The 21113-nt window shown below is 39.9% G+C and overlaps 1 protein-coding gene across 1 annotated transcript in view; it reads left to right on the top strand.

Moving 5' to 3' along the window:
- The window catches only part of RENBP (renin binding protein), a 76591-nt gene that overhangs the window by 12479 nt on the left and 42999 nt on the right, over window positions 1-21113 (top strand). The window contains exons 3-5 of the mRNA XM_053696064.1: window positions 1416-1491; window positions 15013-15185; window positions 18106-18330. Coding sequence (XP_053552039.1) covers window positions 1416-1491; window positions 15013-15185; window positions 18106-18330 — 474 coding nt within the window. The remainder of the gene's footprint in view (window positions 1-1415; window positions 1492-15012; window positions 15186-18105; window positions 18331-21113) is intronic.

The raw sequence follows: 21113 nt of genomic DNA, 5'->3' as shown, positions 1-21113 counted from the left end.
AGAGGGAAGAGAGAGAGCAAAAGAGAGGGGGGAGAGGGAGCGCAAAAGAGAGGGGGGAGAGAGAGCAAAAGACGGGGAGAAAGAGAGGTGAGCGAGAGAGCAAAAGAGGGGGGAGAGAGAGAGCAAAAGGGGTGGTGAAAGAATCCACCTGGATGGATTCTTTCACCACCCTGACTTTTTCGGAATTGCTGCATCCAGGTGGATTCTGAAAATGGCAGGGTGGTTCCGTCACGAAAACAGATTGCCCTTCCGAAAATGGCAGAGTGGTTCGGTGGTTCCGTCACTAGTAACAATATAATGCTCAAAAAAACATCCAAATATTTTGTGTGATTTCTTTCCATGCCAGGAAGTTTTTGATCATCTGACCATTGGTCTTAATTTCAAATGAGAAGTAGAATTTTTTTTTTTTCTGACAAATTTAAGTTATTCTATTTTCCCTGTATCATGTGACAGCCATAAACCAATCACAAATGCATATAGGTATATACAGTGAAATTATGCACAAGCAGGTGCCTCCGAAATTGTTCATATAAAAAAATTGTGCCCATTTTTATAATGGAAATATAAAAAATCAATCTGCTTGATCTATCTAATCATACATGTTTAATATTTTATTATTGTACTAATGCTTACATATAACACAGAACATTTTACGTTATTTTAGAGACAGTAAAATCAAAAATAAATTTTAATGATTCAGATAGAGCATGCAATTTTAAACAAATTTCCAGTTACTTCTGTAATCAAATTTGCTTAGTTTTTTTTTTGCTTTCCATTGTTAAGGAACCCACTTAGGAGTAGCAGTGCACTACTTAGAGCTAGCTGAACAGATCGGGTGAGCCAATCACAACAGACATATATGTGAAGCCACCAATCACCATCTAGCTCACTGTAGTGCACTGCTGCTGCTGAGCCTACCTAAATATTTTCTTTAACAAAAGATACCAAGGGAACCAAGCAAATTACAAAATAGAAGTAAATTGGAAAGATGTTTAAAATGACATATTCTATCTGAATCACAAATGTTTAATTTTTTATTTTGGGCACATTTTTAACACACACTATCTATCTATCTATCTATCTATCTATCTATCTATCTATCTATCTATCTATATATGTGTGTGTGTGTGTTACAGTGTAATTATCTCTCTAGAGGTTGGGTCCATAGCTTATTTCTATTTTCTGGAACAGTACTGTTATAGGACAACCCCTGCTGAGCTTGTATAAACCCCTTTTAGCATTCCTTTATAACCTATTCCCTGCCAGAGTCATGAGGACTGTCACTATAACTGCCTGGCAGAGCATCTCTAAATAAATCCTTCATGTGCAAGCTCATTGTTGCCAGAGCATATGTGCATATGCCCTCTTGCAGAAAGTGAAGTATATGGTACAACAGTTTTTGTTCTTTTATCCAGGTTTGGATGTATTGTCGCCTGTATAGAACAGTGCCCAGATTTCACAAGCCGGAGATACTAAATGATGCTGTAGCTGGTGAGTCCATACAAACCATTGTGCCCCCTATCACATTCTACCTATGTGTGTTTCCTTGTATTTATTCTATTTGCTTTTATTCTTCTACTATGTTAGTATTCCCAGTATCAAGTGTTATTGTATCTATGGGCATCTGTAGATGTTTTTTTTCATAAGGAAGGGCAAACATAATATACATCAGTTATGTAGACAAATAAAATGTTTATTTCTTTCCTAAGATATGGTAAGTCCACGGAATCATCAATTACTAGTGGGAATTTCACTCCTGGCCAGCAGGAGGAGGCAAAGAGCACTACAGCAAAGCTGTTATATATGTCACTTCCCTTACCGATTATCCCCAGTTATTCTCTTTGCCTGCGGTGCAGGTGGAGGTGAGGTTTTGGTGTCTGATCTACAATCAAGATTTTTTTATTTAAAAAGCAGCGTAAGTTTGCTCTGAACTTTCTAAAGGGTCTAGCCTTAGCCCATGTCAGTCTCTTCAGTAGGGCAGTGGTGGTTTTTGAGCAATTGGGAACTTGTGGGGTACAATCCTCACTGCATTTTCCCAAAACATTTTGCTGCCCTATTTAGATAGCCTGAGTAAGTTTACTTAGTCTTTCTGCATTTTCACAGGTCCATGTGAGGGATGGCATCCTCTCAAACCAGGTGAGCTGTCCTACTGCCGGACAGATAAATGTTAAGGTAAGTCCCAGTTTTATCTATTTAAGCAGGGAAATATTTGGCACTTATTCAGCTGAAACGCTGCAGGGGGACGTTTTTTTTTAATATTCCTGTCAGGGTGCAGGTTTTTATGGCAGTTTTTGCAGGCACTGTTAGTGTGAGGAGTTATTTATTTATTTTATTGATGGCTCAGTGAGGATCCATTTTTAGTAACAGATGATGTACTTTTATTGGGGGTTTTATTGTTTGTTTTTAAGCCTGTTTTCAAGAAAGTTGTTTTAAAAAAATGGCTTTTTTGTCAGCTGTAGGACCGCCCCTTTTAGGGAAATTCTGCTTTTTTTGGCGCTTTTCTTCACTTCCTGTAAGAGTGAGGTGCACATATTTCAGATGGCTCTGCTGTTTAGAAGGCTTCTTGCTGTTTTTGCTTCTCTGGAATCCGGATTTTAAACGGGATCGTTTTTTTCCTCAGTTTACTGCGGGTTGCAGGACAGCTAGGGCACCTCAGTAGTTCTGCTAAGGTGTAGAGTGTTGCCTGGGGTATGTTTTGCTTGATTTGGTAAATTTAAAAGGAACATTTATTTATGAAAGTTTTTTTTGTTCTGTTTTATATCCTTTGTTAAAAGATAAAAAAAAAAAGTTAAAAGATGTTTTTTTTTTTGTTTTTTTTTTAATTTGCTTTTTTTTTTTTTTGTATTATGGATCAAGAGGCTGTGCAGGATGTTACCTGTAGCTTATGTTTTTATGTCCAGGTGGAACCCCAGTACCTTTTTGTTCTTTATGTATTGAAAGAACTTTAGCTTATAGAAATAGACTTTTTGACCCCTGAGCCATCATTAGCTAAGGCGGATGCTGTTCAGATTTCAGATGTGCCGCAGCTGTCTCCTCAAGCGTCTCAATCCTTTTCATCTGCACATGCAGTGCCTGCGTTTCCTCTCATGCTCAGTCTGGGGTTACTTTGCAAGATATTGCTACCCAGGTATCCTCTGAGGTATCTGAGGTGCTGTCTGCTTTTCCTATGTTGCAGGGAAAACGCAAAAGGAAATTTAAAGAAACAGTAACAAAGGTTTCTGATCCTGAAGTGGCTAATCAAAGTATTTCCTCTCAGAAGTCTGAGGATGAAGATTCTTTGGGTGCATCTGAGGGTGAAATCTCGGATTAAGGCAGTATAATTCCTTCTGCTAATGCTGAAGTTGTGTCCTTCAGATTTAAGCTGGAACACCTCCGCTTGTTACTTAAGGAGATTTTGGCTACCTTGGATGACTCTGATACTACTATCGTTGTTAACCCTAAGAAGTCTAGTAAGCTGAACAAGTATTTTGATGTCCCCTCTGCGGTGGAGGTATTTCCTGTTCCAGACTGTGCTTCTGAGATTATTGCACGGGAGTGGAAGAGACCTGGTATTCCTTTTTCTCCATTTCCTATTTTAAAGAAAATGTTTCCTATAGCTGACTCTATTAAAGAGTCGTGGCAAACGGTTCCTACGATGGAAGGAGTTATTTCCACTTTGGCTAAGAGGACCACTATTCCCATAGAGGATAGTTGTTCCTTTAAGGATCCAATGGATAAGAAATTGGAGGCATTATTAAAGAAAGTGTATGTTCACCAAGGTCTTCAATGGCAGCCTGCGGTGTGTATTGCTACTGATACCAGCGCTGCAGCTTACTGTTTTGATGCCTTGTCTGATTCTATTCAGACAGATACTCCTCGTGAGGAGATCCAGGACAGGATTAAAGGGCCACTGTAAGTAAATATTTTCTATGCCTGTTACTAACTAACTACCCCAAATACGCTTTTTATCAATAGAATTTCATTAACATATCTCTACCGTATATCAGAAATCTTGTCTGCAAATTTAATTGTTTTCCAAACCCACTCCGTGGGTATCCTTTGCTCTGTACCAATCCGTTTACAATACCTAGGTTTCAAAATGGCGCTTTAAACACAAAGTTATTGGTTTAAGTATTTTGAACACACAGTGCTGAAAATAGTGGGCAGGATAACGTGACATCATCGGCGAATAAAAGATATAGCTTTTAGAATGTTATGAAACTTCATTTTGGAGAAAATATAGGTCAGTAGGTTTTAATTAATGTTTATTAACTTTAATATGTTAGTTGTTTAGCTTAAAAATTATAACAGAAAGTAATCCTTTAAGGCTCTTAAGTTAAGCCAATTCCTTTATTATGGATGCTTCCTTACAGGTCATTAAACTAGGAGCAAAAATGTCTGGTTTTGCGGTCCTAGCTCGCAGAGCCCTTTGGTTAAAATCCTGGTCTGCGGATATTTCTTCTAAATCTAAGTTATTAGCTATTCCCTACAAGGGTAGGACCTCGTTTGGGCCTGGTTTGACTGAAATTATTTCAGATCACAGGAGGAAAGGGATCTCTTCTTCCTCAGGATAAGAAGACTAAGCAGAAAGAGCGTCAGAGTAATTTTCGTTCCTTTCGTAACTTTAGAGGTAAACCCTCCGCTTCCTCTTCCAAGCAGGAACTATCCAAGTCTTCCTGGAGGTCTGGTCAGTCTTGGAACAAGGGGAAACAGTCTAAGAAACCTGTGGCTGACTCCAAGTCAGCATGAAGGGTCGGCCCCCAATCCAGGAATGGATCTAGTAGGCAACAGGCTCTTTCAATTTGCTCAGGCTTGGATACGAGATGTCCAAGATAGAATTCAAGATGTTTCCTCCCAGAGGCAGGTTTCTTCTCTCAAGATTATGTGTAGACCAGCTAGAGAGAGAGAGGCTTTCTTAAATTGTATCAAGGAACTTTTTGCCCTGGGAGTTATAGTTCCAGTTCCTCCGCAGGAACAGGGTCTGGGATTTTATTCAAATCTGTTTGTGGTTCCCAAGAAAGAGGGGACTTTCAGACCTATTTTTAGACCTAAAGTGTTTAAACAAGTTCCTCAGAGTACCATCCTTCAAGATGGAGACTATACGTTCCATTCTTCCTTTGGTTCAAGAGGGTCAGTTCATGACAACCATAGACCTAAAGATGCGTACCTTCATGTTCCCATCCGCAGGGATCATCACAAGTTTCTGAGATTTGCTTTTCTAGACAAGCACTTTCAGTTTATGGCTCTTCCATTCGGCCTTGCCACAGCTCTCAGAATTTTCTCAAAGGTCCTGGGTGCTATTTTGGCAGTGATCCGGTCTTGGGGCATTGCAGTAGCACCTTATCTGGACAACATTATGGTTCAGGCGCCGTCTTTTCATCAAGCAAACTCTCATACGGAGATCTTGTTGTCTTTTCTTCGCTTGCACGGTTGGAAGGTGAATCTAGGAAAGAGTTCTCTGATTCCAGCCACAAGAGTAGTGTTTTTAGGGACCATAATAGACTCCCTACTAATGAAGATATTTCTGACAGAGGTCAGAAAAACAAAGATCTTTGGCTCTTGTCTTGTCCTTCAGTCCTCTCCTCGGCCGTCAGTGACTCTATATATGGAGGTAATTGGTCTAATGGTAGCTTCCATGGACATCATTCCGTTTGCTCGGTTCCATCTCAGACCTGTGCAGTTATGCATGTTAAGGCAATGGAACAGGGACTATGCGGCTCTGTCTCCGCAAATAGTTCTGGATCAGGCGACAAGGGACTCTCTTCTATGGTGGATGTCTCAGGAACACCTCTCCCAGGGAACTTGCTTTTGCAGACCTTCCTGGGTGATCATAACCACGAATGCCAGCCTTCTAGGTTGGGGAGCAATTTGGGGGTCATTGAAGACTCAGGGTCTTTGGACTCGAGATGAGTCAGTTCTCCCTATAAACATTCTAGAACTGAGAGCGATTGTTTATGTTCTACTAGCCTGGCCTCAGTTAGCCTTAGCCTGGTTTATTAGGTTTCAGTCGGACAACATAACATCGGTGGCGTACATCAACCACCGGGGGGAACTCAGAGTTCCTTGGCCATGACAGAGGTGGTCTGGATAATCCATTGGGCGGACTCTCACAACTGTCTTTCTGCGATCCACATCCCAGGAGTGGATAATTGGGAGGTGGATTTTCTGAGCCAACAGACCTTTCATCAGGGGGAGTGGGAACTCCATCCGGAAGTATTTTCCAGTTTAATCCTCAATTGGGGGCAGCCAGAACTGGATCTCATGGCTTCTCGGCAGAATGCCAAGCTTCTGAGGTATGGCTCGAGGTCAAGGGATCCACAGGCTTTCTTGATAGATGTTCTGGCGGTCCCTTGGAATTTCAGTCTATCTTAGATATTTCCTTTGTTTGCTCTCCTTCCAAGAGTCATTGCTCGGATCAAGCAGGAGAGGGCGTCAGTGATTCTCATAGCCCCGGCGTGGCCTCGCAGGATCTGGTATGCAGATCTAGTGGAAATGTCGTCTCTACCTCCGCGAAGACTCCCTCTGAGGAAGGACCTACTTCAGGGTCATTTTATTTGTCCAAATCTCGTTTCTCTGAAGCTGACTGCTTGGAGATTGAACGCTTGATTTTATCTAAGCGTGGGTTTTCAGAGTCAGTCATTGAGACCATGATTCAGGCTCGTAAGCCTGTGACAAGAAAGATTTACTATAAGATATGGCGTAAATATCTGTATTGGTGCGAATCCAGAGGCTACTCTTGGAGTATAGTCAGGATTCCTAGGATTTTGTCTTTTCTCCAGGAGGGTCTGGAGAAGGGTTTGTCAGCTAGTACTCTGAAAGGTCAGATTTCTGCGTTGTCTGTTTTATTGCATAAGCGTTTGGTGGATGCGCCAGATGTGCAATCCCTTTGTCTGGCCTTGGTTAGGATCAGGCCTGTGTTTAAGACCGTTACTCCTCCCTGGAGTCTTAACCTTGTTCTTAGAGTTTTTCAGCTGGCTCCATTTGAACCTATGGATTCCTTAGATATTAAGATGTTATCTTGGAAGGTTTTGTTTCTTGTTGCTATTTCTTCTGCTCGTAGAGTTTCAGAACTCTCGGCTCTGCAGTTTGATTCTCCTTATCTTATTTTTCATTCTGATAAGGTGGTTCTATGTACTAAATTAGGTTTCCTACCTAAGGTTGTTTCAAACAAGAATATTAATCAGGACATCGTGGTTCCTTCTTTGTGTCCTAATCCTCCTTCTCCTAATGAGCATTTGTTGCACAACCTAGATGTTGTGCGTGCTTTGAAGTTTTATCTTTAGGCGACTAAGGAGTTTCGTCAGTCTTCTGCTTTGTTTGATTATTTTTCTGGGAAGCGCAAGGGTCAGAAAGCTACGGCTACTTCTCTTTGACTAAGGAGTATTATTCGTTTGGTCTATGAGACTGCTGGACAGCAACCTACTGAGAGAATCACTGCTCATTCCACGAGGGCTGTTTCTTCTTCTTGGGCATTTAAAAATAAAGCTTCTGTGGAACAGTTTTGCAAGGCTGTAACTTGGTCCTCTTTGCATACTTTTTCAAAGCTTTATAAATTTTATACTTTTGCCTTGGCTTCTTTTTGGAGAAGGGTTCTTCAGGCAGTGGTGCCTTCTGTTTAGGTCTACCTCCCTTATCATCTGTGTCCTCTAACTTGGGTATTGATTCCCACTAGTAACTGATGATTCCATGGACTCGCCATATCTTAAGAAAGAAAACATAATTGATGCTTACCTGATAAATTTATTTATTTCCGGATATGGTGAGTCCACGGCCCACCCTTTATTTAAGACAGTTGTTTTTTCTAAAACCTCAGGCACCTCTACACTTTTGTGTTATCTTCTTTTTCCATTTTTCCTTCGGCTGAATGACTGGGGATTATGGGTAAGGGAAGGGACATATATATAGCAGCTTTGCTGTAGTGCTCTTTGCCTCCTCCTGCTGGCCAGGAGTGATATTCCCACCAGTAATTGATGATTCTGTGGACTCACCATATCCGGAAATAAATACATTTATCAGGTAATCATAAATTATGTTTTATTATGCCTTATTCAAACTATTGAAAATATTTTGGGGGAAAATAGAACAGGATGGACAAGAGTTTACTCCTTAAAAAAGCTGAATGATCAGTGAAACGTATGTTGGAGGTTTACTTTGCACATATATGTGATGTAACAAGAGGTGGAACTTACCGTTACACAGACTTGCTGGTTCCATCATCGGCTGGAAAACGCTAAGTGAGAGTGAGCGTTTTGTTGAGCCGTAGACCCGGCTTTACCGTGAACTGGTCCCTTGTTACCTTTGCGGCTTTATCGTGTCGTACTTTTAGTATTGTAATAAATTTGATACTTTAAAAAAAAAAAATATATATATATATATATATATATATATATTTAACAAGCACACCATTATAAACTTTAACGCAAATATCTACCTAGATTACTAATTGGTATGTTTAGATAAATCATATGATATCTACTGGGTTATGTAACCTATCATTTGAAAGAGGAGACTATCTTCTCTTGCATTAGAGGTCTAATAGGTATATGTATTTAATTTTTGCTGAGAAAAAGACACAGCTTCTGTGTATTCCCCTTATAACTCTGCTGTATAGTGGACCTGTTTGTTAAAGGGACAGTAAACACCAGAATTTTTGTTGTTTTAAAAGGTAGATAATCCCTTTATTACCCATTCCCCAATTTTGCATAACCAACACAGTTATAATAATATATGTTTTACCTCTGTGATTACCTTGTATCTATGGCTCTACAAACTGCCCCCTTATTTCAGTTCTTTTGACAGACTTGCATTTTTAGCCAATCAGTGCTTGCTCTTAGGAGCTTCATGTGCCTGAGCTCAATGTTATCTATATGAAACACATGAACTAACGCCCTCTAGTGGTGAAAAACCTGTCAAAATGCTTTCAAATTATAGGTGGCCTTCAAGGTCTAAGAAATTAGCACATATACCTCCTAGATTTAGCTTTCAACTAAGAATACCAAGAGAACAAAGCAAAATTGGTAATAAAAGTAAATTGGAAAGTTGTCTAAAATTACATGCCCTATTTAAATCATGAAAGTTTTTTTTGACTGTCCCTTTAACCAAATGACTCCTATGCCTCAACACATTACAAATATAGAGCATAAAGAAGTGAAAGGCAGTCAAGCGGGTAAAATCACCTGGCAGCCAAAGAAGTAAAATTATTGATTTGTATGTTACTGGCAGCCAAGGGGTGAAATGATTGTTCATTTGTAAACAGTATACATGGTGGGGGCTAAGATAGAGCTTTTGGGGGAGGCATTGTGTAATACCACCTACCAGTGTGTCTAGTCACTGACAGATTGTCCAGTATTTGTTTGCAGGACAGCTGGCAACCTTACTCATATGTAAGTGGTCTTTTGGGTGTCTAACATATTAGAAAACTGCTAATTTCATACTGACCCTGTGATGAAGATATGCATTCTATTTTTGCACATGCATCCAAATTGGGGATGGCATTTCCCTCTCTTGCCCCCCCCTTGTGGACACCAGTGCTTGTATTCAATGCCCAGTGAGCACATCCCTTTTCCCCCACATAACCACAGGATTTTTACTATTTTTGCTACAGGCCAAAGTACACAGTACATTTAGTGCTACACAATGAAACTGCTTATTCAGCTGTGAACAAGATCATCTCTGTTCCCACTTTCACATTAACTTAAAAGAAGTTAGGCTAAGTAGAGAGAAACATTTAATACAGAAAACAATCAGTAGATCTATTTAGATGGTTCATTACTTTAACTGAGGGTTTATAATTAATGAGTCAATATTAATAGTTTTATACATGCCCAACCAATCTTAATTCAATTGTTTTCATTAGAGCATTGTATTTTTCTACAGATTCCCTTCATTTATTATGTGCATAGTTGCTTTAAAAGGGTGAAACACATGGGCAAAATTGCATTCTTGAACTGCCCCTATTTTGCTCCAGATGCCTATACAGCCAGTGATTGGAGCTAACACACGTATACTTGTTTCTGATTTGGTCACCAGGGACGAGATTACATATGCCGCCGCAAAAGCCGGCGACGCTGGTGTTTATCCCGGTTTTGCTATCGCATATACGGCGCTGCATATAAATGCGGCTTATGCGGCCAAAAAATAAATTTTACTCCATTTTCACCTCGCCACACATAGGCAGGCGCAGCAAGCCTTACACTGAAAATATAAACTAACACCTAACGCATGCGCAATATCTACCTGTCAACTGCAATCCCCCACCGCAATAACTAATACATTATATTAACCCCTAATCCGCAGAACCCCTACATCGCAATATGCCCAATTAAACTATTAACCCTTAATCCTCCGCTCACCCACATCGCAAACTACCTAATAAAGTATATTAACCCTTAAACCCCCAAACCCCCACATCGCAATATGCCTAATTAAACTTTTAACCCCTAATCCGCCATTCACCCACATCGCAAATTACCTAATAAAGTATATTAACCCCAACAACGCAATTAACCTAATTAAGCTATTAACTCCTAAACCGCCAACCCCCCACAATGCAAATAACTAATTAAATTACTTAGTTACTAAGCCCCCTAACCTAACACCCCCTAAATTAACCCCACTACCTAAAATTAAAAAATACTAAATTACAATTAAAATAAAAAATCTAACTTTACTTTTAAAATAAAGAAACAGTTTAAATTAAATCTTAAATTAATCTAAAATTAATCTAAAATAAAAAAATAATTAAAAAGTCTAACATTACAGAAAATAATAAACCAAATTATTAAAAATAAAAAAATTAAACCTAATCCCTATGAAAATAAAAACACCCCCTAATCTAAACTACCAATAACCCATAAAAGGGCCTTTTGTAGGGCATTGCCCTAAATTAAACAGCTCTTTACGTTTAAAAAAAAAACTAAGTAACCCCTAACAGTAACCCCCCCCCATGAAAAACCCTAACACTAAAAAATCCTAAACTACCTATTGCCCCCAAAGGAGCATTTGTATGGGCATTGCCCTTTTAAAAAATTGTATTCAGCTCTTTTACTGCCCTTAAAAGGGCATTCAGCTCTTTTACTGCCCTGAAAAGGGTATTCAGCTCTTTTACCGCCCACTAAAATATCTAATCTAAAAAAATAAATAAAGCCTAAGTCTTACCCCCAGATAGGTACTCATGGTGGAGTATCCTCTTCGTACGATCACCACCATACACTGAATATTGAATGCAAGTTACGCATTTAAATATGTTCAAATCAGCCAATAGGATTTCAGTAGCTCTCATCCTATTGGCTGATTTGAATTTGAAGATTCAAATTAGCCAATAGGAATGCAAGGTACGCCATATTTAAACGCGTAACTTGCATTCAATATTCAGTGTACGGCGGTGATCGTACGAAGAGGATCCTCCACGCTCCATGGCTCCGCGGTCGCCGGTCTTCAGTTCCGCGGTCCTGGATGAAGATAGAACAGGTCGCCGCAATGGAAGAAGATGTCACCGCTTGTAAGAAGAAGTAACCGCTGGACTTCAGGAACCGTGAGTACCTATCTGGGGGTTAGACTTTTTTTTTTATTTTTTAGATTAGGGATTTTATTGAGCCCTTTTAAGGGCAATGCCCATACAAATGCCCTTTTAGGGGCAATGGGTAGCTTAGGTTTTTTAGTGTTAGTTTTTTTTGGGGGGGTCTGGTTGGTGGAGGGTTTTACTGTTAGGGGGGGACTTAGAATTTTTTTTTAAGCAAAAAAGCTGCTTAACTTAGGGCAATGCCGTACAAAAAGCCCTTTTTAAGGGCTATTGGAAGTTTAGTATTAGATTAGGGGGTGTTTTTATTTTGGGAGGGCTTTTTTATTTTCATAGGGATTAGGTTTAATTTTTTTATATTTGATAATTTGGTTTATTATTTTCTGTAATGTTAGCCTTTTTTATTTTTTGTAATTTTAGATTAATTTCATTTTAGTTTTTTTTTTAAGTACTGTTAGGATTTTTTATTTTAATTGTAATTTAGTATTTTATGTAATTTTGGGGTTAATTTAGGGGGCTTAGTAATTAAATTAGTTATTTGCGTTGTGGGGGGTTGGCGGTCTAGGAGTTAATAGATTAATTAGGTTTATTGCGATGTGGGGGTTTGGCGGTTTAGGAGTTAATAAGTTACTTTGCGATGTTGGGGTTTAGGGGTTAATACATTTATTAGGTAGTTTGCAATGTTTGGGTTGGCGGATTCAGGGGTTAATAGTTTTATTAGGTAGATTGCAATGTGGGTGAATGGCGGATTAGGGGTTAATAGTTTTATTATTAGTTGCAATGTGGGGGGATTGCAGATATAGGGGTTTTTACGTGTCGGGTTTATTTTTGGGAGGTGGGTTTGACTTTTACGGGAGATTTAACTTTTTTTTTTTCTTAGGCGCCGGCAGTTTCTAAAGTGCCGTAAGTCACTGTCGACTCCAGGAAATGTGTATTTACGCACATTTCTGGACATCGCTAGTTTATCCGACTTACAGCACTTTATGAACTGCTGGCAGGGTTTATGTGATTCCCAGATGTGCGAGGTGAAATTACGGACTGCGCGGGTTTCAGCAGTTACGCTGAAGCCTGCGCCGCATATGTAATCTCGCCTCAGTGTGTCCTTATCTGGAGTGCACATGAGCACAACTTTGACTATGCAGTTCACTCATTTTCATAGGTTAACTACGTAACAAAGGAAATTAATGTGTTAAATCAATGCATAGAGATTTTTCAGCTGCTTTATTTTTTATTTTTTTTAGGCCTTATTTTATTTAGAAACGTGTAGATAAGGTATGCTGCCCAGTCGACCAAAGTAGCTAGGGTTGTGGTGAATAATTTGTCCCTCAGTCCAACTAGGATTGCCACCTTTAGTTCATGCCAAATCCGTACACCGTGCACAGCACAGCAAACTTTTTTTGCAAAGTACACACTATGTATAATAGCTCATAAACACAAATTTGCACATACATATTCACACTCTCTTTCTCTCACACTGTCTCATACACTCTAACACACACACACACACCCTCTCTCACACACCCTCACACTGTCACATACACTCTCACACACCCTCACACTGTCACATACACTCTAACACACACACACCCTCACACTGTCACATACACTCTAACACACACACACACCCTCTCTCACACACCCTCACACTGTCACATACACTCTAACATACACACACCCTCTCTCACACACCCTCACACTGTCACATACACTCTAACACACACACACACACCCTCTCTCACACACCCTCACACTCTCACATACACTTTAACACACACACACACACCCTCTCTCACACCCTCACACTGTCAGATACACTCTAACACACACACCCTCTCTCACACCCTCACACTGTCTCATACACTCTAACATACACACACCCTCTCTCACACACCCTCACACTGTCACATACACTCTAACACACACACACACTCACACTGTCTCATACACTCTAACACACACACACACCCTCACACTCTCACATACACTCTAACACACACACACACCCTCTCTCACACACCCTCACACTGTCACATACACTCTAACACACACACACACCCCCTCTCTCACACACCCTCACACTGTCACATACACTCTAACACACACACACCCTCACACTCTCACATACACTCTAACACACACACACACCCTCACACTGTCTCATACACTCTAACACACACACACCCTCACACTCTCACATACACTCTAACACACACACACACCCTCTCTCACACACCCTCACACTGTCACATACACTCTAACACACACACACCCTCTCTCACACACCCTCACACTGTCACATACACTCTAACACACACACACACACCCTCACACTCTCACATACACTCTAACATACACACACCCTCTCTCACACACCCTCACACTGTCACATACACTCTAACACATACACACACCCTCTCTCACACACCCTCACACTCTCTCACACACACACTCTCACATACACGCTAACACACACACACCGTCTCTCACAAACCCTCACACACACACCCTCTCTCACATACACTCTAACACACACACCCTCACACTTTCTCTCACACACACTCACATACACTCTAACACACACACACTCTCTCACACACCCTCTCTCACACACCCTCATACACTCTCTCTCTCTCACACACACACTCTCACATACACTCTATCACACACACATACTCTCTCACACACACACAAAAAGACACTAAAGTGCTCACCCACTATCTCTCACACACACACACACAAATACACTCACTCTTTCATACACAGACTCACAAACACAGAAAGACACTGACAAACACAAAGACACACACTCTGTCACACACACAGACACACTCCCACACAAAGACAAAGACACACACAAGTATGAAATAACTAGTCTGTTTCCCACCAAACCTGGACATTTGCATGTCTGGACCTCACTCGGCTTCAAAGCTAAGTCCAACTGTTCTGTGGGTTTAGAGGGTAATTTGAGGTAGATATTAGGTGGGCTAGGGACATAAGAGGGATTTTCATGGGGGAGGGAGTCAAGGTGGTTCACAAGTGGGGATTAGAGGTTCTCAATTTAATATTGTGAAACTGGAACATTTATAGGCTTAGAAAATGTTGAGAGAGACAATGACTCGAAATGCGTTTATGTTAGAGAGCTCTGGATCATAACCACATCCTTGTAGCCTTTTTCAGCCATATGCCCACATCACATCCCTATTCAAACCCAGTCATTTAAGAGTCCAGGTTAAAATACTGGGCTGTTTTATGAAACACTGGAAACCCTAGGCAGCTGCAAAGCTGGCTTGTTGAAAAATCCCACCCTGATTGTAGATGTGCACTAAACCTCGTGCACCGAGGTAGTATATAAGTATGTCAGTTTAACTTCTTGCTTCCCTTCCAGGTACAAGCTGCATTGTTTCAGATTAACCCTTCTTGGTACTTGTACGATAAGAATATTAAATAATAAAGGCCTACTTTATTATGAATACGTTGTTAAATAACAAAATAGGATGTTTATTCTTTTCACTTAGGAGGTAAGTTCCTTCTGGCTCATGCTCGCCCCTCTGCCCACTCTCTTAAATGTGCTTTTGTTGTGACCCGCGATGGCCGAGCTGTGAAAGTCCAGCGTACCATCTTCAGTGAATGTTTCTTTGTGATGGCTATGGATGAGCTATGGAGGACGACCCAGGAGGAGCGGTACAAGGTAAAAACGGGAAAAAAAATGAGCTCGTTTGCTCTACAGCATTGAAATAAATACAGTATTTTAAAGAGCTTTGTTTATAATGTGATGTACGTAACCATGACGATGATGTCAACCTATCAAAAAATGTGTAACAGACCGGAGATCTCCAATTGGCTCGAATTTATAACAGTAAGTTCTGTTGCTTTAAAGGGATATGAAACCCCAATATTTATTTTGTGAGTCAGACAGAACATACTATATTAAAAAAGTTTCCAATTTACTTCTATTAACAAATTTGCTTTGTTCCCTTGTTATTCTTTGTTGAAGAGATACCTAGGTAGGCATCTGGAGCACTACACTGCAAGTGCTGCCCTCTAGTGCGCTAGACGCATGCACACTCCTGAGCTTACCACACTGCTTTTCAACAAAAGATACCAAGAGAGTAAAGAAAATGTGATAATAGAAGTAAATTAGAAAGTTGTTTAAAATTGTATGTTCTATCTGAATCATGAAAGACAAATGTGTGGTGTTTCATAGTTCCCACTGCTTTATTGGTGTACAGTTATCTCACAAACGTAAAAACACATTTCTCTTGTAAGGTGTATCCAGTCCACGGATTCATCCTTTACTTGTGGGATATTCTCCTTCCTAACAGGAAGTGGCAAAGAGAGCACACAGCAGAGCTGTCCATATAGCTCCCCCTCTAGCTCCACCCCCCAGTCATTCTCTTTGCCGGCTCTAAGCAATAGGGTCTCTCTCGGAAGGGTAAAGTGAATGGGGTGTTAGATTTGTAGTTTTTGTTCTACAAGCAAAAGTTAAGATCCCCATGAGGGAAGGGTAAGCTTTATTCAGAAACTAAGTATGGAATTACAAGCTTACATAAAAGGGCTAATTTATGCTGGTTGACACTATTTTATGGGTTGACACTTTTTTATGGCAAACGGTGTTCCTTTATAGATCCAAAAACGGACAATATAACTTTTGGATACATTTAAAGTCATAGTTATAGATGTATAGCATATACAGTATAGGCACTATATAAAAACTCTGCATTAGAAATGGTCAGTATAAAAATAAATGATTTAACCCTTTGATGACAGGGTTACTTTTTCTAAACAAATTGAAATCCCGCCATCGTGCATGCGATCGCGAGATTTCAATGATGGATCGGGTCAGGGGGGGCGTCCCTATGATGCTAGACACACCCTCCAGACTGCGACTGTGTTTAATGTACAGGATATATATTTGCACAGGTACTCAAAGTCCTTAGTAATATTTAGCACGTGCATGGTGCTCGCTACACTAATCAAATAGTGGAACATATAAATTATCATAGGGGCATACAACATTTTGGCTCCACCCCTTTTGGCTCCACCCCTTTTTGGCTCCACCCTCACCCATGGCCGGTATTTTTTGGAGGAAAAGGTGGCAACCCTACATGCAAGTTTAATGTTGATTATTATGTCCCTTTAAGTATGATGGAGGCACTCCATTCTCCCTGGGAGGTGTGAAACAAGCATTATTTTCAGAGGTGTTTTACAGCAAAAGAAGGCAGAATAAATCATTTATTTTGCATTGTTGTTGTTTTTTCCTTAATTTAAAGGGATAGTCTAGTCAAGATTAAACTTTCATGATTCAGATAGAGCATTTAATTTTAAGCAACTTTCTCATTTACTCCTTTTGTCAATTTTTTTTGTTCTCTTGGTATCTTTATTTGGAAAAAGCAAGAATGTAAGCTTACAAGCCAGCCCATTTTTGTTTCAGACTTGGGTAGCGCTTTCTGATTGGTGGCTACAATTAGACACCAATCAGCAAGTGCTACCCAGGTTCTGAACCAAAATTGGGCTGGCTTGTAAGCTTAAATTCTTGCTTTTTTAAATAAAGATACCAAAAGAACAAAACAAATTTCATAATAAAAGTGAATTGGAAAGTTGCTTAAAATTACATGCTCTATCTGAATCATGAAAGTTTAATTTTGACTAGACTATCCCTTTAATTAAAATGAGTTTAATATAATAGTAACTTACAGTAGTAATGAAAAGCTAACATTTGGGAACAGAGGAGGATAAGTGGCTATAATAGACCTCCCAACCGCCCCACATCCTGTGGGATAGACACTGGTTGTGAGGGCTGGCTATTGTTTTGCCTGCAGTGCCTCCAGCCAGGGTAAATGCCAACCTGCAAACCACCCCATATCCAGCACGATTGTCACTGGTTGTTTTGCCGGCAACGTCTCCAGCCAGAGCTAATGCAATAGTTGCAGACCTCCAAACCATCCCATATTCTGTGGGACTGTCACTGTTTGGGAGGTCTCGCCCGCTACCCACCAGCAGCTCCTCTGTGTCTGACTAATCCATGCCTGCAACCCACCCAAACACACCTTAGGAATGTCCATAACTCTGCCTCTCTGTGCATGACCCATCCCCTCACATACAACCCTGTCCTTAAGATGCCAATGGGTCTCTGCCAATCAGTTCTTTAACTTTCCACATAGCAGAAACTATCCGGCAAATGACTGAACTCTACTTAGAACATGCCCCAACTTTGCATCAGCATGTCCATGGTATTCCCTGACCCTCTCCATGAAACACCAGCAGCCGCCCTCCTATTCACGGCCCCCTCCACAAATCCCTTGGCCTGCCTGTTCCAGAAAGACTCTGGGAAACGGTTGCTCTAGTTTGTGCAGGGAAGTATTGAGGAGCTGCGGTGTGGCAGTCTTTACCATAGGCGATATACATCATGCTGTGTTGGCACAACCTCTTGTGTGCTGCAGGCGGCATCATTTTTTCATTTAACATAGTGACATTTTTATTCAAAATATTTCTGTCAACTTTACAATGAATTACATCTGCTAATCTCTAGTTTATAATGTAGGCAAGAATGCCATTTGTGTTTATCCTTTTGAAAATGGTTGTATATTATTCTTTTTTTTTATCTGCAGAAAGAAGCTCAAAATATGATGGATCAAATTGTACACTGGGTTCGGGTAGACCCATCGGGTTTGGGAAGGCCAGATCTGCCAGGTGCTGATCCAGTGAACAATATGGCTACTCCAATGATGCTGCTGAACTTGGTGGAACAGCTTAGTGAGGATAATAAGGAAGCAGAACAAAAGTATGAAGAGCTGGAAAGGTGGAGTGTGGAGAGGATCCTGCAACATCTTCAGGTGCAGAAGCTAAATAGGAAGCCTGGAGCACAAGTGTTAAATAGGGGCTACTAAATTATATTTATATATATATATATATATATATATATATATATATATATATATATATATATATATATATATTTAGTCTAAAAGTTATAGTAAAGTTAAATCTGTTTGTTTTATTTTTAAATATTACCTTAATTTCCTTCTGCTGCCTGCCTCTTGCTAAGCCACTTTTTTTTTCTTCTTCTATTCAGTTGCTGGCACGGCCAATGAGAAGCCATGCCACAGGGCACATTAGAACAGTTAAAGAGAAGCCTCATGAATAGTTGGTCACAACTCCCAGCTATGGTTTCTTTTATGTACGATTATCTGACAACTGTTGGCTCATCCTGTTAGCACGCAAGCGATTGTGATAGCTATTTCCATGCAGTGACTCATCCCAGCCCTAGCTAGCATGATAGAGCGGGACCCTAAGCATGCATAGTGTGCACAGCTGTCAGAGTTGGAGTGATGTGCCGGCAGATGATGAAAGGGTAGTGCTCACATGGCAATCGGTGGCTTTTGTCACACCATGCATGAGTAATAAACAAACAGGGGAGCATTGGGTCAGTAATGTGTGTACAGTTGTAAAGTGCTACACTTAAGATGCTGGGTGTGGGTACTGTAACCCAGGTATAGAGTGGGTGGCACCACCCTATACATCATTATACTGCAGAAAGAAATAGGAAGGGGCAGAGGGAACAGCTTATGCATTTCAAATAAAATAAATTAAGCGTTTTACCATATATAAGCATGCCGTTTACATAGGCAATGTTTGCAAGGTATTCATTTACCGTCACATTAATAACGAACTTCAACAAAGAATGGACGTACTGTACATTTAGCTCATATTCCAATCCATTAGAATTGAAACACAAAACAGTGTATACCAGATCTGGAGATTGAGGCATAATTTAAATCCAAAACATGGCAGCTAGTTAAATTAATATTGTTTATTGCTGTCAATGCATTTTTTTCTATTAAAGAGACATTTTGTTCAAAACTAAAATAGAAAGATAGATTTTGATGACAGATAAGAACCATAGGCCCAACAGGTCTGCCCAAAATTTTCTAAAAGTATACACCTTATGCTTATCCCAGGCATTCTTGAAGTCCCCCACAGTGATTGTCATTACCACCTCTTGTGGAAGTTTATTACATGAATCAATCACCCTTTCTGTAAAGAAGTGCTTCCTCAAATTACTTCTGAATATACTATCCTACAGCTTTAGATCAGGACCTCTTGTTCTGGAATTTGTCTTATGAAAAATACTCACAGTCTTAGCTTTACTTAGTCCCTTAATATACTTGAAGGTGACTATTATATCACATCTTTCCCTTCTCTCCTCTAAGCTATACATATTTAGGTAATTGAGCCTATCCTGGTATACTTTATTATTAAAACCATGTACCAGTTTAGTAGCCCTCCTTTACACAGATTCCAGTTTGTTAATATCCTTCTGAAGATATGGCCTCCAGAACTGCACACAATACTCAAGACGAGGCCTCAGAACTATTCACAATACTCAAGATGAGTCCTAAATCTGTAAAGTTGCATAATAACCTTACTATTTCTGCTGAAAATACCTCTACCAATACAACCAAGTATTCTACTGGTGTTACTCGCTGCAATGCTACATTGTTTACTAAATTTTAAATCTTCTGAAATAATAATTCCCAAGTCCTGTTCCTCACTCAGTCAGTAAAGTGTCATTGAGTCTGTAACAAACGTTTGGATTTTTCTTTCATAAATGCATAATTTTGCACTTTGCTGTGTTAAACTTTAGATCCCAGTCATTTGTCTAATCCTCCAATTTTTTATATCCCTTCTCATTTGGTTCAACCACCCTGAATCATCTACTGTACTACAAATTTTTGTATAATCTGCAAACAGACATACTTTCCCCTGAAAACTTTTGCTGATATCACTGATAAATATGTTAAACAAAATAAGCCCCAGAACTGACCCCTGAGGAACACCACAAGTAACAGCCCCCTCTGCTGAATGTACGTTATTTACTAAAACACTCTATTTTCTATCCTTAAGCCAACATTCTACCCAGTTCACAGTTTTTGAGTCTGGACCAAGGAGATACAGTTTTTGAATTAGTTTGTTGTGTGGGACGGAGTCTAATGTTTTGCTGAAATCAAGATATGCTACAACTGCTCCACTCTCGTCTAATACTTTTGTTACATAATCACATAAGTCAATTAGATTAGTCTGACATGATCTCCCTAAAGTAAAATCATGCTGATTTTGGTCCTTTAAATTGTTTGTCTTTATGGAAGTCATATGGCTTTCTTTTAAGAGACTTTCCATTAATTTTATCCTACTACTGAAGTTTAGCTATGCATGAGTGTATTTCACTTTTGAATAGAAGAAATTGTGCACTATACCTGCATCAGCAAATAGACTCAGGTACAATCTATAACTGTTTCAGGGGCATATGCACCCTCATTCCAACCCTGCCCTTTCTCAGAGAGCTAAAGTGACACATCATATAAGCAATGACTCACTTTGTGACATACAAACCACCGCTGACTAAATGAGTATACGTTGTGTTTTAATGCAAGTGATTGAACATCTCATCCAAGTCTCTATTCCTGTGTTCGCTCAGACCTGCAAGCATAAGTCCCACCCTTCACAATGTGTTGCCTCTCTCGTTGTGTTGTACACCAGTCAATAACATTTTGCCTTCTACATGCAGATTTTAAAGGGACACTAAACCCATTTTGTTTATTTCATGAATCAGATAGAG

This window comes from Bombina bombina, chromosome 12, assembly GCF_027579735.1.
Source record: "Bombina bombina isolate aBomBom1 chromosome 12, aBomBom1.pri, whole genome shotgun sequence".
In the NCBI taxonomy this organism is placed as follows: domain Eukaryota; kingdom Metazoa; phylum Chordata; class Amphibia; order Anura; family Bombinatoridae; genus Bombina; species Bombina bombina.
This window is presented reverse-complemented; position numbering and strand designations above follow the sequence as displayed.